Source organism: Emys orbicularis, chromosome 7 (genome assembly GCF_028017835.1).
Source record: "Emys orbicularis isolate rEmyOrb1 chromosome 7, rEmyOrb1.hap1, whole genome shotgun sequence".
NCBI lineage: Eukaryota > Metazoa > Chordata > Testudines > Emydidae > Emys > Emys orbicularis.
Genome location: NC_088689.1, coordinates 124,685,182 through 124,703,651, shown reverse-complemented (window position 1 = coordinate 124,703,651; position 18,470 = coordinate 124,685,182). Strand labels below are relative to the sequence as shown.

At 45.2% G+C, this 18,470-nt stretch overlaps 2 protein-coding genes across 2 annotated transcripts in view; one reads left to right on the top strand and one right to left on the bottom strand.

Moving 5' to 3' along the window:
• The window catches only part of SLC25A26 (solute carrier family 25 member 26), a 130,143-nt gene extending 125,042 nt beyond the window's left edge, over positions 1–5,101 (top strand). Inside the window, exon 10 of the mRNA XM_065407721.1 lies at positions 4,264–5,101. Coding sequence (XP_065263793.1) covers positions 4,264–4,360 — 97 coding nt within the window. The 3' untranslated portion in view covers positions 4,361–5,101. The remainder of the gene's footprint in view (positions 1–4,263) is intronic.
• A 5,582-nt stretch (positions 5,102–10,683) lies between these two features.
• The window catches only part of LRIG1 (leucine rich repeats and immunoglobulin like domains 1), a 131,996-nt gene continuing 124,209 nt past the window's right edge, over positions 10,684–18,470 (bottom strand). Inside the window, exons 13-19 of the mRNA XM_065407623.1 lie at positions 17,262–17,582; positions 16,536–16,817; positions 15,488–15,907; positions 13,305–13,427; positions 12,554–12,700; positions 11,139–11,441; positions 10,684–10,913 (exon numbers count right to left, since the gene is read on the bottom strand). Of these exons, the coding sequence (XP_065263695.1) occupies positions 10,684–10,913; positions 11,139–11,441; positions 12,554–12,700; positions 13,305–13,427; positions 15,488–15,907; positions 16,536–16,817; positions 17,262–17,582 (1,826 nt within the window). The remainder of the gene's footprint in view (positions 10,914–11,138; positions 11,442–12,553; positions 12,701–13,304; positions 13,428–15,487; positions 15,908–16,535; positions 16,818–17,261; positions 17,583–18,470) is intronic.

The following is an 18,470-nucleotide window of genomic DNA, read 5'->3' as shown; positions in this document are numbered from 1 at the left end:
TCCATGTGCTTCATGCCAACAAATTCACATCCTTTTCTGTCCATAAGAGAGAGGGAGAGAGAGGCCTCCATTAATAGATATTTCTCAATGGATAGAATATGGGTGAGATTAAAGGAGCAATGTGCACGTAGCCACAGTTATTTGCACTTGCAAATGGGAGTTTAGGTGAGCAATTTCTGAGCTGCACGCACTAGGGCAGACTCGTGCACGGACGCCTTGCACTTTTCCAGCACCTTTTCTCCAAGGAACTTGTCGCACTTTACAGCCATCGATGACGCCTTACAACCAAGCTGGGAGATTGGCAAGTGTTGTTTTCCCCATAGGAAGGGTGAAGTGGAAGGAGTTGCCTGAGCTTGCCCTCCTAGATGGTGGCACAGTAGGGCCCACAAGCCATGGGTCCTAGCTCCCTATTTTGACTGCTAAGCGAGGTTTCCCAATAGGTGCAGGCGCACACACACCATTGCACCCATTCCAGCGTTGGGCCCTAACCGCGCGACTCTTCCATACTGTGATCCCAAGTGTGACTAGAGACTGAACATCAGCCTTTAAGGATTCTCTGCTTTAGGAAATGCAAAACGATGTAACCTGTAGTGCTGAGTAAAGGGGCCTGTCCAGTGGGTTACTTTAAGCAGTGGCCTCTGATATTTTCTATTGAACTGGGAATTTGTTTCATATTGCAAGAAGGATCCCTGTCAAAATAGTGCCTCAAGGTTCTGATGGACTTTAGGATCCAAGCATTTGGGAATAAATATTCCAGGGCTTGGAAAAACACGGGTGAAGAGTTACATTCAAAATGGAAAATAATGGGAATATGAATAATAGAAGGATTAGGCACTATAAGTTGGGGGTGGCAGGCTGCATGGGATCAGAGCACACACCCATAGCACATAGGCATTATTCCAGGGGTGGCCACATGCAGCTCTTCAGAAGTTAATATGTGACTCCTTGTCTAGGCACCGACTCCTGGGCTGCCGGGGGGTGCTCACTGCTCAACCCCTGGCTCTGCCACAAGCCTGCCCCCACTCCACCCCTCCCCTGAGCCTCCTGCATGCCACAAAACAGCAGATCGGGAGGTGCTGGTCGGTGAGGCTGCCAGTGGGTGGGAGGTGCTGGGAGCGGGGGAGAAGTGGGGAGCGCTGATGGGGGCTGCTGACGTGTTACTGTGGCTCTTTGGCAATGTACATTAGTAAATTCTGGCTCCTTCTCAGGCTCAGGTTGGCCGTCCCTGCATTATACAGCTGGCGAGGATTTGCTTTGGAAATCAGACGGGGTGCTCCCGGTGAGCCGACAAGCCCTAGGGACGCAGATTGTATTCGGCTAAGCGGGAGTTCGGATAGTCGAGAGGGCAGGCGCGGCAGTGCAGGAGCCCTCTGCAGCTCCGGTGTCACGGCTCCATTCCCTCGCACCTTTGACCCTGCCCTGGTTATCGTAGGTGCAAGGTGCAGGTGGGCGGCTGTGGTCCTGGTAGAGCAGAGAGACACGCCGCCCTCCCCCCCCGTCCAGGACTCTGCTGTGGCTGCAGCCTCCCCCGCACCTTGTGGCAGCAGGAGTTGGGTGTCACTCCCGTGGCTGCCCCGAGTCTGTGCTCCACTATCCAAACCTCTGCATAACCCAAACCCTCTCTTGTCTCCCAGGCTGGGGACTCGGCTCGTGCAGAGCTTTGGATAATGGGGTTTGGGGAAATCAGGAGCCTACCATGTGTGTTTTCTCCTAACCAGTTCAACACGCAGACTGGGCAAGTGCATCGGAGCCACTTGCACCTGGACCTCTTTGTAGTTAAAATGCTCAGCTTTGATCTAGGCCCGCTAACCAATCTTTTGTTGTCGTTGTGTTACAGTAGTGGCTACAGACGCCAACCCAGATCAGGGCCCTGCTGTACAAACCCTTAGTGAGACAGTCCCTGCCCGGAAGAGTCTGCAGTCTAAACAGACAAAGCATGAACGAAAGTGAGCGTGATTATCCCGTTTGCAGAAGGGGAAGTGGGGCAGAGACAGGTTAGCTGAGGAACTGACGGGCCAGTCTGGGACGAGAACCCAGATCTCCAGAGTCCGTGCGGTGCCTTAGCCAGATGACCAGCTGTTCTCTATGCAACGGAGGAAAAGCTGGTAGCTTGGTAAGCCAGGCCTGGGATTGCCACATGGTTAAAGGCAAATATGTGAGAGCAGAAGGAAATCAATAGGATGCTGAGGCCAGCTGAGGCCATTGGTGGAGCTGAGGGGGATGCAATAAGAGATGAGGTCAGAGATGCAGCTTCTAGTTAACATACTCAAAGTTATCCAGCCTTGCTTATTTAAGAGCTGTGGCTGTGATGGACTGTACTATAAACGAATGTCTGCAGCGCTTCAGTAATAGGCCGGTGTGATTCCACAGGAGAAGGATGATGTGTAGCTGGAGAACAATGCTGTACCTTAGGATTTACCCTTTGAGTGCTCTGTCAGTGTATGCCTTGTACAAATTACTCTGTTTCAAAGCTATAATTATGGTAATAGCCCCAATGGCTGTCTAGTGCAGCCATAAAACGTTTCCATCTGCCTGTATGCTCCAGGCCCCAGAGCACAGATCATTATCACAAAAACCAAAGCAAGTGCCGTTGGAGGCTTACCAAGCACAGTGTCTGACTAGCAGTGAGGATTAGGGTCCCTGACTTGCTCTGGGAATATGCACTGCTTCCAGATGATCTCACATGCCCCAGGACTAACAGTATTACACAGGAATTACTCACAATACTGGTGTAAAAGCTACACAGTTGAAACTCTGACTCCGTTAGATTAACGTTACCGGGCAGTCCAGTCCACAGAAGCCAGGGACAGCAGAATCTCTATCTTTAATCCACCTCGGTGCATGTCACTTTTACATCACGCACTGTGTGTTGGGCAAGATCACCCATTCCGTGTGCTTAAATGCTGAAGAGTGGGTTAAAGGGACATAGGCCTTAACTGCCCAACACTTAAAATCTTACATACAGTGCAGCAGGGCACATGTGTACAGTGATCAGTCCTGAGGTTCATAAACCCAATAATGGATGAAGTAATTTATGGCCCACCTAGTCCTTGATACTGAACTTCGAAGGGCTGCTCCCGTTACAGACGGGCTGTAGGAGCAGGCAGAACTACTTTGGCTACGTTGAATGATATCAGGTCGTGTCGTGATTGGTCTTCCTGCTGCTGCTCTACCGTGGTACAGTTTTTGAAATCAAATGCTGGAGGAGTGTCATTTGCTCAGCAGTGTATCAAGGTGATTTGCTTGCTGAGGTTAACGGACCCCCTTCCCAACTGGAGGTTACTGTGGCTTCTACTAGACAGAGTGGGTAGTTTTTAACCATTCATGGTTTTGTTAATTTGCAGTGACTGTAGCGAGTTTATTACTAGTTCTCCCAATTGTTGTCTATGCCAGTCCACTGCTAGTACTGTTGTTAGCTCCGTTTCTGCTTTCATTGAGAGCAGCACAGATACTGGATCTGGTATTTGATTGTTCTCGCCTCTTTTTATAAAACACTGAATTACAGGGTGGTAACTGATTATTTGTGGGGTTGAAGGAAGTAGAGGGTGAGGATGGTCTAGCGGTTAGGGTGTTAGCCTGGAAATCAGGTGACCTGGGTGCAATCACCTGCCCTGTGTGAACTTCGGCAAGTCTCTTAGGCCCAGATTCTCAATGGAAGTTAAGCACCTAAATATGTTTGAGGGTCTAGGTCCTAGGCTATGGGGGTCACAGTATAGACGACGGGGATGTGAATTGCAGAGCACAAAAGGTTGTGCTGTGACTGCCCCGTGTGGACGCAGCTGGCGTGAACTCAAAGGTACCTAGTTCGCATGAACACGTCCTCTTTCAAACAGGACTGTGTTAATGTGAACGATGTACCTTGTACCTTTGAGCTTGCGCCAGCGCTGTCCACGCGGGGCAGTTCGAGTGCATCTCTTTGCATTCTGCATTTCCCAACCCCTTCCACTGCATTTCAGCGAAGTGCAGACGAACCTCTAGCCTCATTTTGTTGGTATCTCCATTTGTAAAATGGGGATCCCACCTCCCAGGGTTGTTGATGATAAATAGATTAAAGACTGGGAGGTGCTCAGATACGACAGTGATAGAGGCTATATACGTACCTTAGAGAGGAGGTAATTCTGCACGAACACACTCAAGAAATCATCAAGATAAAGTTGGTGTATACAGCCCTGCTAAAAGGTTGTGTGTGGAGTGATAAAAGGGTAACATCTCTCATTGCTAGTCCATGACAACAGGTGAAGCATTTTTTCCTTTCTCTTTCAGATTGTTTGCAGGTGTTGTCCCTCGAATGACAGCAATCAGTCTGGGAGGGTTCATCTTTCTTGGGACATATGACAAAACTCGCAGCTTGCTGCTCTGACTTGGAACAGAGATTCCTGTGAATCGTAGCAAAGAGCCAAAGATCTGCTGCTCTCCAGAAAGAATACACTCATCAAAGTACTCATGCTCCTTCTCAGGCTTCTTTATGGAGCCGAGGAGCTGGTCAACAGCCTCAACTCGTATTTTCACTATAAAAAAAAGTCCTTCAATAATCCAATTCCCCTAACTTAAAATTTCCCAGCATGGAAAGCAGTGAAGTCATAGAGAGACTTGTGCCAAAAAAATAACATGTGGGGGCAAACAGCTAATTACAGCATCTGCAAACAGCATTATCAGAACTCATGCAAGGAAAACGTTTTGTAAACCAAAAGAACATGGTTTGAGCAGCAAAAATGGAATAAAATGAATTTTCATTATATAGAGACACCGGATCCTCAGCATTGGGGCTGCTTTTAGTGCAGTGGAAGAGTTGACATAGCTGCAATCAGCAGGCATTTAAAGACTGTAGAAAGTATTCTTAGTTGGGAGGCTGCTGGGGAAAAATAATGCCCATTTGTTTCTGATTTGAGCCATATTTTGAAAGTTTATCCCACTGTTTATACCTGCAGGTGCATAGCAAGCACTCTTACTTGGTAACCAGTGTGGGGGTTTTAATTAGACTCAGATTTCGCCAGTTAAAGTACAATGCTGTATTATTTTACAGGTAGCCCGTCCAACAATGTTGCCTATGAAAAGAAATGCAGTTCTTGCCTTTTTTTTTTTCCCTTTCCCTACCAAAAGCTGAAGTAGATCTGGATTTGTAGTAGTGAAGCACAGAACAGGAGAGATCTGGCTGCAGAATGCAAGTGACAACTAGAAAACACAGGTTCTTCTTCTCGATGAAATGGCAGATTGAGTATAATAGTTCTGAAGGGTGATGCTAGCCTGTTCTCGGACTCTACTTAAATTCTTCCTTTAGCATAAAGCCGCTATAGTTAAAATCAGTTCGTGGAATATGTGCAGGGCCAAAAAGCAAACATTAGCTGCTTGACAAAAAGCCATTATTTCAGCTCAATTAAAATTATCAATAGAAAGTCCAAGATTTTGAAAAATAAAAAAATCTTGTCAAATTTACAGCAGCAACTTAGTTACACCTTTAAAGAGCTAGATTAAGAACCTGAAACTACCTTTCCGTTGCATGGAAGGCACTTCCGCAATAAGGGTTTGTAGAAGCAGTGAGGCAGGCATCCGAATAAAAATATATGCAAATATAATCGATAGCGCTAACACAGAGCCAACTTAAGCTCAGCAGTAACACCAGCAGCTCGGTCTGTACTACAGCGTAGTGTCTTTCCCCTGAAGAAAACCCTTTCACTGGTAAGCAAATACGTGGAGAAACTGGCTGTCTTTGTGCAGGCTCCGGACGTTTAGCCCTTGCTCAGAAAACAGTGGGAAAACTTGCAGAGCAAAAGGGACTAATTCTTAAAAACTGGAATTTCTACCCATCATTGCCCACGCTCATCCCTAGGGCAATTTTAGTCCCAAACTGGCTGGCTGATTCCGCTCCCTGCCATGATGCTGTAACAATACTGCAGGTTTCGTCAGGGCAATCTCGTTAATGATGTTACACAATGTACTTTTCTCCATTGTACGGTTGATCCCTTTTTTCTGGATGGGGGAAGGGGCAGGGGCAGGAGAGGAATTCATTCGGAAAAGCTAGCTACTGGCTCAAAGCTCTTTATGGGCATGGGCTTGGTTTGCTTTTCAACCAGTAGGCTGATACTGGAGGATTTATTATTCTCGGCACAGGACTCAAATTTCTCTTGGGTCCATGTTTTGTGCTTTTGAAACATCAGTTCTGGAATCAGCCTTTTCTTATTCTACATGTTTTACTACAAACAAAGTGAAGGATGGACGTCTAGACTTCTGTAATTACAATGGTCACACGTGCCTCTTTCATAGTCCCAGCCCAAGACAATGTTAAAATATACAGAGTGAGTATAGCAGTAATTTAGAGTGAAATACATGACAAGGCTGTGGTGCCTATCCCACAACCAAGCATTCAAAACCCAGGCAATTCAGAGTTAAGCTTAAGTATACAAGATATCCAAACAGGTTAAAGTATGGCTACGCAAAGATGCTTAACGCTGCTCTGTAGCGATGCCATGTACTAACCATAGTAACAATCAGTGCACGAATGAGTTTGAACATCTTTAAAAATCTGCACCACCATTTCTTCATATATTGTCCCTCCTGCTGGGTGCCTGTCTCTCGCACTGCACCCAGTGGAAACTGGAAGTGCTTTCACAGTGGAGGAACCTCTCCACTGGTCGGTTGATCTCGCTTCCTTCTCGCTGGGGTTCTTGCTGTAGACCACAGTCTACGATGAAGGCCCATGAAAACCCATTGGTGCTGCTATATGCCCGAAGACAGGTACAGCTCTTTTCCTTTACCTACCACTGATCATGCTGCTACAGCCCCTGGTTTCTGAGGACCGATCTCAGGGACATGCCAGCCTCCCCAGATGATGCAACCCTGCACTGAGTGGAAGAATGGAGGGGGGCTGATATGGAGGCTACTTACTCTGCAGGTAAAAAGCAATGACTGTGGAGCATGATAGTGGTCGCTGACATAAGGACCTATACTCTGTTTACCACGTAACAAACTTTCTAGGACAGCATCGCAACTAATGGCCCAACACTTCTTTCAGCAACTGGCTGGCTCTGTTCAGCGAGCCATTGGAATCAAAGTCAGTCCCCAAGGTACCAAACTGAGGACATCTGTGGCTTGAGCACAGTTGGAGATGGCAGCTATGAGGGAGGAGAGCAGTCCATGGTAAAATTCTCTCTAGTAGAATACTATTCAGCATGCCCTGCTGAAGGAGAAACTTTCAGTGATGAATAATGGGGAAAGAGACCATTAATCCTTAAAAAACAAAAAAGGTCTTCAATGACAGCCTATGCACAAGATACAATTGAGATTTAACTATATGTAAAGTTTGAAAAGTTTGTGTTATTCCATAATTGAGGGCCCCAAAAAAAGCTGTCTGACATTAGACACTACATTCCTTAAAGACCACATTTTTATTGTATATTTTCAGAGAACTCTCTCTTCTCAAAGAGCTGTATTTTTGGAGAGGCTACACTTTAAAAAAAAAAAAAAAACACAACACACACACACATAAGAACATAAGAAAGGCCGTACTGGGTCAGACCAAAGGTCCATCTAGCCCAGTATCTGTCTACCGACAGTGGCCAATGCCAGGTGCCCCAGACAACAAAGATTGAATACTTGCTTTAAATGCAAAATTAAGCTCATCCTTAACTCTGAAGCTGAAACTGAAGCCTCTATTATAGGTAGTGATCGTGTTACGAGTGGGACTAAGAAAGGTTGAAGGGTTCAAAAATGTAGTTGAAGCTGTCCTGTATGTAGCCCATCTGGCTTTGGCAAGCAGTGGAGAGGTGTTTGTGAGACGTTTAGACAATTGATATTTTTTATATTAGAAATTTACTTCATATGAATTCTTCACTGTGTATCTCAGCTACAATTCCCAACTCTCCCACCCCAGGGTCATGTTTCTAGTACCCAATGTTGGTCTATCGTACAGAATTCTTTGTCTATTGAATGCAGTTTGACAAATGGATGTTTCGAAAAGGCTATGTCCCGATATCGTTAACACATTTTCATTAGAAACAGAGAAGCGTGTAAGCAACTGCTTGGGTTTTATTTTTTTCAGCTGAAACTCTGCAAAGCTCACTCCCAACAAAAAAGCTGTCATATTATAAATGAACCTTTATTAAAGACACTTCAATGCCATTTGTTAGACACTTCAATATTTTACGTTTTTTTCAACATACAATATTGTACCAAATTTTCTAATAAATAACTTTGTACACAAAAGTAATACTTCCTCTTTCACATTGCCTCTCAGAAGCAGCAGATTCACATATTTAGTGGAAGTAACAACATGAAACAGTTAACGTTATTAAAAATACATTATTTTCAAATGCTAATGTGGCAAATGTGCTTAATATTTGCAACGGTGATGACATTTCTGCCAGCAAAATTGGTCAATGAAGTCATTCGCATCTTCCTTGTGTATGTCCCACTCACGTCCCACTGTTGTTTTCACTTTCAGAGTTAGTTCTAAAGCATATTTTTTTCAGTTCATGGGACAAATACATGTTGGGTTATTTATTTACTATCGTCCATCTCTTTCGCTTTTGATTTGCTGAATAGTTAAAAGTTGGCACTCAACATAATTAATCACCTGCCACAAAGTGCAAATGTGTCTACAGTTAGAAACTGGTCTAGACAGGTAGCTGGTTAAATTATGCCTTATTCATAAAAGCCAGGGTCAGTGATAATTGACAGTGAAATGTGGTTTAGGCCACCACTCAAAGGACTGAGAAATCAGATTATTAAGGGTGGCAGTCTTTTAATGAAGATGGAAGTTGGGAATAGCTTGGGATAATATGGGTGGGTCTCTTTGGCCCTCATTTAAAAAAGTAATAGGTCTTTAGTATTGTTCTGAACACAGCTGCTTTTCTGAATCAAGGCCTTGAAAAGGTCTCACTGCCCTGACTTCTGAAACCTGCTGTGAGTTACCGTAGTGACGTGAGCAGGATTTCCACCAGACCCTGCTCTGATGAAACTGGCCTTTAGTTGCTTCTAAGAAAAAGAAAAAAAACAAAAACAAAAACCAACCAACCTTTCCCCAGAGTAGTCATCACCAAAGTCTAGTAAACTTGTATTAGCAGAACTGAAAACAAACCAACCCATCCATCCACAGGTACCAACAGAAGCAGCCGTTCTAAAATTAAAAAGCTTCAGCCTGAAGTTATAAATGACAGAGCCATTTAACCAGGTTTTTTTTAAATTCATGGATGAACTTAAAGACCCTGTACTAACACCTAGTACTCATCCCTTTAAACCAGCAAGACCACCACTGACATCTACTCTTGCTTCTAAACCAATCTATTTCCAACTAGCTTGGAACTGTGGCACAAAGGGGTAATCGTGGGCCTGAAGTCAATGTTCACCTACAAGGAGATAGCAATTATTGTCTGTGTGTACACCGATGTGCTGTGCTGCAGATCAGGGGATGTATGTGCAGCAAAGAGACAGCTTAATACAGTGCCATAGGTCATGTATCTCAGGCATAGTCTGCACACAGCCAGTATAATGGTAAATTAGGGGTGTGATTATTATTGGGACAATAATACAGCTACAAGCCCAGTATGGATGCAGTTACACTTCTATAAAGATGTCTGATACTCGTGTGACGTATTCCCCTGTACATACAGGAATAAGCTATGTTCACATCATTACCTTTAGAGCAGTACAACTGCATTTGCACGGGGAAGGGTTGTACCACTTTAAGTATACTGCTATATTTACAATGGTACAACTTGTGGGTGTAGACAAGGCCATTTCCTTTAAGTTTGTGACAGGTGCAAAAAGAAAAAACCCATCCCCTATATTTTTGTTGTTAGCAATGATTTTAGCTTTCCTTTTTGCAAGTGTGCACAGTAGTTTAATTCAACTTTATGCCTCTGTGCTGTTCTGCCGTAATTTGCAGACTATCACAGATAATATTTAACCTTTAGCTCTTCACTGCAATTCTGAAGGGTAATGAATTTTAAGTTCTTCCATAAAGGACAAAGTCACGTTGCTATGTATTACTTTTTCTTTTTTGGTAATTGCTTGGCTCTCCCTATAAACTCTATTTAGCGTTTCTTTGAAATAATTTAAGATCTCAGTTTAAACCTGCTAAGTGCAATCAATTTTGGGGTGGGGGGATTTGTGCTATCTAACCCAATCAATGCTTGATCTAAAGGAATTTCCATAGCAAAGCATGACAATTCCTTTGAAACAGCCTGGGTTTTTAAAGGTCTGCTTATGCATTAAGGCACCAGAATTCTCTCTCTTGAAAAATTTAACAGCAACCTGATACTGAAAACAATATTGCCAAAACTTTGTAAAGTTTCACTCAGTTATCCATGCACTAAAGATTAAAATAGCCTCTGTAAAAGATATATATATATATTTATATATAATATGAAAACTCTTATGTACAACTGTATCAAATACTTTTCTTTTCTCTACACAATTGTCCCTTGCATTTATGTGCTTCATATGCAAGTTAACTTTTGAACTAGTAATACTTCTCATTGAAGTTTTAAACTATGTACAAACAGGTGACGCTCAAGTAGGAGTCTGTTCCCCACACAAGCTTGTTTCTCATACCTCATTTGTTTTCCTTTTCCTTGGAGAGGCGGTCAGTTCAAGACTTGAGGTAGAAATAAGTAGCCTAGGTATTCTGTGCAAAAAATTAAGGTCAATAGTAGGTTTGTTCATTTGCACATGGCAGTTTCTCCCCTCTCAGTCCATTGATCTTATGGGTGGCTTAAACTCATGAGTGGAGTCCTGTAATTTGGGTAGGTATCCATTGGAAAGAAGAGTTTGTTTAGCTTCAGCCTCACCCGGTATATCCAGTGATGTTGGTGAAATTTCAGGAGTCCCTTTTAGCTGCTTCACTGAGTCTTCTGAAAGTGAAGCTTTTAAGTGACGCTTACTATGCTCTGAAGCATTTGCCAAAGGTTGTGAAGAGCCTGTAAGAAAGTAAGGATAGTACAATGCTCGATTAGCTGATGCTCAGAATGCCACCATTACCGCAACGCACATAATAAATAATAATCATTCAAAACCAACCACCAAATAGCCGACGTTTAATACTGAAGATTACTAAAGCTTTCTAAAAGCAAGGCATGGCAATGAGAGGAAACAGGACATTAATCTGAATGGTATAGGGAAAGAGACCCAAGCAAAATGCGTACCTTGTCTGTCCACATGCAGTGGTTGAGTCATGCAGGACGACGGTGGCATTCTGTCATGGTTGCTGGGATACAGAGTACTATCGGTGTCCATTCTCTGACTGCTGGTAATCCCAACGCACTGTTGAGGATTGCTACCTCTGCTCTTGCTCCTACTTGGCTCTTTTCTGCTGAATGCATTTTGATGTGCATTATCCATAGTCTTAGTTGGCTGAGAATAGTATTCGGGATCCTGGGGGTAAATGTTGACATTCATGCTATCTGTACTTCCACTGCAGTCAGTGCACACAACTGGCAGACCGTACCCTTTGTGGAGGGCGAGAAAAAGGCAATAACTGAAGTTAAGTACAGTCAGTTTCAAGCCGTCATCACAGCATCATGCAAGTTGGAGAAGGATAAGACATCTCAGGCCACCCCTCTGCCACACGGGAGTCACTTAACAATATATTGTTCTTTGGTTTCCTATAAATCTAGTTAACGCCTGCCTTTTTCAGAACGTTAGATTTCCCAGTATCCCTAACGGTAGTTGAAACGACTGGGTCTGCCCCTCTATCCCACTCCACACATTTATTTCTATTGCAGCTCGAAAGACACCTTGCAGGTGTTATGTATTTATCGTCCATGGCTAGTTCCTGCTTCATGGCTGACCAGACAGTGAAGAAAAGGAAGGTGGAATTCTGCGGTAGCTGTTGCTGAAAATGAATATGTTGCCTTTTGAGTGTTGTTGTTTTTAAAGGAACATCGTCAATTTAAATCACATTTCTATCTGAAAATATTTTGCTTATGGGTGGTAGGAATAACATCCAAGATGGCTAGAGGTGAAAGAGGGAAGAGAAGGAAGTCTATTCCCCCCCCGTTTATTTTATCTGCACTCGGTCAGTTAATCTGGGTTTACTAGAGATTTTCCCCTAGAGAATCAGTTAGTTTCCCATGCTGTCTGAGTGGCTCTTACACACAGTATGATGAGAGAGAAAATATCTTTTAAAAATAGGAAAATGTGATTGGAAAAACACACACTGGCAAAGAGACCGAGGAGCAGGTGTAGTGCCCAAAACTACTTGTAACTTGATTTTTGAACTTCTAAAGAGTCCCTTTATGATGCCTCTGATGAAAATGTCTAACACCTTCAGTTTGAAACAGCTCTTACATGTTAGGAATGGCTTAAAAACACCCAATCAAGCTGCAGTGATGCCAATCAGAGTCAAAAGTCTGTCCTTTTCTGGCTGTTCTTTAAGCTCAAACTACTGTGATGAAGAAATAAGCAAGAGAAAAATATAAGTGCCGTATCCACGTCTGAGAATCACTCTTGGCATTTTTTTAGGCAACATATCTTCTCAGTCTTAATAACACTTTGACTCTCGAATGATTTCTGATCTGTACTAACATGAAATGTCTTTGCAGATTAATGTGTTTTGTACCTGTCTTATCTGGAACAAGCATTCCATCAGCTGCGTCTTCAGTCTTCCAAGTGTCTTTATTATATCCTACACATAGCTTTGACTGTCTACAAGCTACAGTGGGCGCTTCAGCATCTGGACCTCTTCCAGCTTCAGTCTGACACATACCTATAACAAAAGAACCAGCTGGCTAAAGATTACAACCATCTGCTCTTTCAATCGAAACATTCAGTCATTTATCGTACTGTAAAAACAGCATAAGGGATTGCAATGGAAACAGTGGATAATTCTGAGTCAATTTTTCAAGGAACAAATGCTTTATAGACTAATGATAATCTTAATCCAGAAATTTAACCTTTCCACCCAACATGTTGTCTTTTAAAATATTGTATGATGTTGGCATTTAATTTGTTAAGCCTGAAGGCGGGGTTTGGCAATGCCAGTGGATTTTGTATTAGAATTTGTCAGTAATTCTGGAGCCATAGAACTAGACCAATATTGGCAAAATCTCCCAGGCCTGATGAATGAGTAGTCACTAAAGGAATCTGTTTTCATGAGTGATATTATTACTGGGAAAAGTGTTTCTTCTGTGTCCGCCAAGTGAGAGGCATGTCCCTGCCTGTGTCCCCAATACAGTGTAGTAGCTAGGTGTACAGATCTTGCAAACAGCTCACAATAAGAGCAGAAGAGTAGCGGGCACTAATGCTTTTAGTTACCCCTTGTCACACAAAGAGTGGATACAGCTTTTTAAATGTTAGAATCCAATTCCTACCATTGTTCTCTATGTGCCCATTAGGTTGTTGGCTATCAACTCTGACGACTACTTCCTGTCTGTCAGAAAGAGTCCCCTGGGAGGACAGGTAGCTTGGCACATCAGGTGGTACAATGGTCTCGTCTGCAACAAGAGGTAAAGACAAATGTGAACCTCCAGTACTTCTACACAAGGAGTTACGCTGTCAAAAATGACTTAGGAGCATAAGTCCCACGGACTTTCACGGAGACTCGGGCCACCCTTTTCAGAAGTGACCAATGACTTTAAGATGTCACCCAACAATGTAGACATCCAAAGCAGCCTGGTTCTTCAGAACACTCTGAGCAGTCGCCCTCTGAGGGCCCCTTTAAGGTGGCACTAGTTGAGTGTCTCAATATTTAGACATCGCCAATCCATAGGGACTTGTGAAAATCCTGGTCTTCTGAAAATGGGACGTGGATTCCTACGTTATTTAGGAGACTGACCCAACAGCTTTCGTAACCGCGTTAATAGAGAAGACTGCGGCCTGCATGCTTCCTATGGTCAAACTGAGAGAGCAGTTACAGCCTCCATGTCTCTTCAAACACGCCTGCCAGGATTCCTCCGGTCAGTCAGATGGGAATGTGCAGAATAATAAATGTCGCTTTCTGAATTTTTAATATGGGTTGTCGGTGGCTCTGTAGCAACAAACTCCCTTTGTACCAGGCCCCGCCCCATGAAAACACCAGGCCGAAAGTAAACTTCAAAACTGGAGAGGAACGGTAACAACCGGCCAGGGGGCTGTTGCTTGGGGCGTCAGCTTCAGCCTGATTTTACTTCAGCCACTCTGATAAATATGCAGTTGCCTTAACGTTATGCTGGCTCATCACCCAGCACAAAGCGAACATGTTCAGGCAAATGCACTGGAAGAGAAAAATGGATCTATGAGTCCTACACACTGCAGCTCCTCTGGGTTTATTTTGAATTCTATGGAAAGGAACCAGAAAGGCAGAAAGATTTTAGGGGGGTGGGGGGGGGAAGAGAGCAAAAAACTGCTACTTCCCCTCCATTGCAAGTGTCCTATTAAAATTACTGCTACCTGAACGGAAGAGGACTATCTCCATTTTACTATTTACCACAGCAACTGGCCTTGTTTTTCAAACAGCCTTCCCCCCAGACAGCAGCCCCAGGGCTAGATCATGGGTCACTAGGCAGGTTCAGCTCTTAGACTGTTCTACCGCTGGCCAGTCCTGTCCCCCTCTCCCACCACAGGCTATGCCAAATGTAAACTCAATTCTATTGGGCACTGAGCCCCTCCTTTTCCAGAACTGACCCTGTAACAAACTGACCAGACACCATTCAGAAAGGGGAAGAGAGAAGCGCTGCAAGTCTCGAGATTTTTAAAAAAAATCCAGTGTTCTGCAGAAACGACTGCATTTACAGCATGCAAACGACATTCCATTCAAACCTTCCCTTCGGCCACAGCTTTGAAAGCCTCATACGTACTGTACCTGCTTCCTGAGAAGATTAAAGGGACAGAGTGGAGGGCAGCAAATCCCAGGAAGGGATCAGACTGAGCATTGGCTCAGAGTCCAGGAAGCTGGTCCAAGAGGCCAAACAGGGGCTTCCACTGACTATTCCTCCTAACCTCCGTAGGGCCCATCCTCAAGCTCTCAACCCAATGCCATGAGTTTGGCACCAGGGTGGCATTTTTGGAAGGCCGCTAGGCACCAGAAAACTTCCTCTAGAAGACGCTGCACTTTGTCCCAAGGAATTGCTGGAGGTATCTCACTGCATGAGTTATATGTGGGTGGGTGGAGGGCTCAGTACCCTGAGTGGAAACAGGGGTTTCCGGCATCACAAATGAGGCCTGGTTAACCCCGGAGGGTTAACCCAGATTGTAACACAGCTTCCGACAGTGGCCAGAGAAAACCTGTCAGGCTCTGAGCCACGAGAGGCTGTCTGCGGCTGGATGGGAGAGAACTTGATGAGCCAGGCAAGCCGTAAATCAAAGCACTGAACAGTCTGCAACAGCAAGTGACAGCTAGTGCAGCTGGGCGAGGCTTCCTGAACAGAGGCAGATGATACGGGGAATCAAATCACTGAGATAAGCCTTTTAAGTAGGAGTTATGGCTGGCTGGCACAGCCGTTCAGCCGCAGCAGAATGTTCTGGCACGCAACGGTTTCCGCTGGCCCAAGAGCCCTTAGCCAGGGTTGGAGCCTACCTGTGTTGGTGACGCTGTATTCTTCACTCTTCTTTCTGGTCTGGTAGATGATGCACACCCAGACCAAAGATGTCAGCACAATGCTGCACACCACTGCAATGGTGATTATCCCCACTGTCATCCTGTCCTTCCTGCAGCCAAGGGATTGCAAGATGCTTACGTGGCTGTGCGCACGCTCCGTTCCAAGGGTATTGGACATTTCACAGGTGTATTTCCCAGCATCCTCCAGCACAACATTCCGAACAATCAGCAGCTGGTTGCCAGGGGTGAAATGATGCCTGTCAGTCACTACCAGGGGCTGGTCGCCTTTTAGCCAGGTGATGCGTGGAGGTGGGCTTCCTGTTGCTTTGCACTGAAGGGCCACCGTTTCACCTACAGACACTACGTGGTCTTCCAGTGGATGGATCAAAGATGGCGTCTCTACAGGGGTTTAAGTACAGATATTAAGTTTCTAGGGGGTTTGTGATGACTCAGATCATCTAGAGTTAGCAAACTAACAGACCTTTCTGAAGACACAATTAGCAAAGTTCTAGAGATTGGCTAAACAATACAGGGTCTCGTATGCCAGCTTCCCCAGGGACGCCTCACTGCACGCCAATTTCTAACTGGCATAATCTGGGCCTTTACTATCAGTTCTGCTTTAGTTTTCTTTCCATATCCTACACAAGAAATCCATGCCCCAGGCTAATCGTCTCCCACTTTGGAGGAGGAATAACAGCTGTCACAAACCAATAACTTGTAGGGCAGGGAGGCAGAGTTTAGTTTCCTCCTGCATATTTCTCCTTGGCAGGGGAGGCAAACAGCATGGCCTAACGGGTTTCTCCTATAGAAGAAGGCTGACTTCCAACAGAAACAGGACTATTTTCTCACGTATCTGGGTCCTTTCGTAGTACCCATAACCTACCGACATCACCCCAACCCCATTGTCCCATGAGTATGGCTATGGCTTCTGACAACTCAAGCATTCCCTTCTAAAACCCATTTTGGAAACTCAAAATGGTTCCTCTGCCTGCCCTGCCCGGATCCCCAAGGAAGCAAAGCTTCTTACCTAGTACAGTCAGGGTGGCGTTGGCCAGCACGGAGCCCGCAGAGTTCTGCGCCGTGCAGCTGTAAACGCCCATGTCCTCTATCTTCACATCCATGATGAAGAAGACATCATCGTCTGGCATGACGTGCATGCGGCGCTCTCGGGCTGCTGGGAAGTCGGTGCCTCCGTCCTTCTGCCAAGCAATTTGTGGGATGGGGAAGCCACTGGCCGCACATTCCAGCCGTGCCGTCGTCCCTGTCCGGCTGGTGATGTCATGGGGGGTTTTGATAAATGAAGGCAACACTGTGAAGGGAAGAGGGGGCGGAGGGGTAGAGTGACAAACAGCCTTAGGGAAATGAGACCTACCTTCCTGATGCCTGAGAACTCCCCGTTAAACTAATTTCACATGCTTCTGGGATCAGTCTTCAGGGTATGAAACAAATAAAAACCATCCTCCCTCTAAAGGGAAATGTTATTCGAGATTTTCCCTCGTTCTAGTCCTGTCAGACTTTCATTGCTGCGGGCAGAGACCCTACTGGAGCGGCTGAAACCAATGGGATGAGGCCTGTGTTTAGTGTTGACTCGCGTGCTTGAAGTTAAGCATGTACTTAAGTGCCTGGCCAGAACGGGGTCATCACAGCAGGTGTGCGCCTATAATACGGGGCCTCCCAACACTCCGGGGGATACGTACGGCTGGATGACCTTTTTACCTACAAGAAAAGAATCTGAACCCAGCCTGGCGCTCACCGTTAACAGTGAGCCGGGCCTTGTTGGAGTAGGTGGAGCCAAAGTGGTTGGTGATGATGCACTGGTAGCGCCCCTCGTGGGCGAAGGTGACGTGCCGCAGGTGCAGGATGGTGGTGTACTCCGTCACCTCGCCGTTCTTGGCCCGCGCATGGGCAAAGTTCTCGATCTCGGCATTGTGCAGGACCTCGTTGTCCTTCTTCCAGGCAAATGTCATAGGGGAGCTGCTGCTGCTTGCGGCCGAGCAGGTGAAGCGGATATCCTTGCCGAGAACGGCCATGGTCGTCTCCGGCTGAATAATAATCTGGGGTTTGGGGAAATCGTCTGAAAAACAAATGACAGCGGCTCAGCCCTGAACTAGGACACTGTGACCACTGTTCCCGGTCACAATCCTTGCCATTTTCACCTACAATATTATTTTAGCAGCGGATGCAGAGTGAGTCTAGATTTAATTAACAATGAGTACATTTAACTGGAGGAATTGACATGTCTACACATTTGTCTTTATGTACTGTCGATGGGAAGATAAATGATCTCTATGCAATAGAGTATCTGCCTGCTCTTGCAAAATGCTTAGTTTGTAGGGGCAGGCACCATGTTTTCAGAGTGTATGCGTGCCTGCGTGTAGTGCCTAATGCAATGAGGTGCTACCAGAATACTTACACCACTCCTGGACAAAGCATCAATTCAAACAATAAGAGCAAATCTGAGGTTCAACTTCAAGAGTAAGTTGCAGCCCCTAAGATTTCACCTCTAAACCACCCCTCCCTCAAGCTCTTGCATTAACCTGAAGTGGAGGGTGAAGAGGGTTAAAGTCACTGTTGCAACTGACAAGCACTCACAAGCAGGGGCATGATGGTACGAGATGTCTATGCACAGCAGCTGTATTTGCCTGTCACCCTTCCAAAGCGGAGGCCTGCGTATGCACCCCTCTGCCCTGGGTGACTGTTGGTTTTAGCAGAGTTCCAAGCAGTGTGGTTTATTAGATTTCGACAAACAGTGTAACTGACTATTGGAGTAACGTTTAATTAAACAGCGATGCCTCTGGAGTTGGGGAGGACTGGTGGCTGGATGGCTTGGCAGTCATCTGAGATGTAAAGCTGTCCTTATGTTAGAAAGGTTGATTTTGCAACTTTGTGATGACTTGCCAGGGGGACAGAGCATTTGAAAACTCATCTCTTCTCCTTTCAGACTGAAACAACCACCCCAACA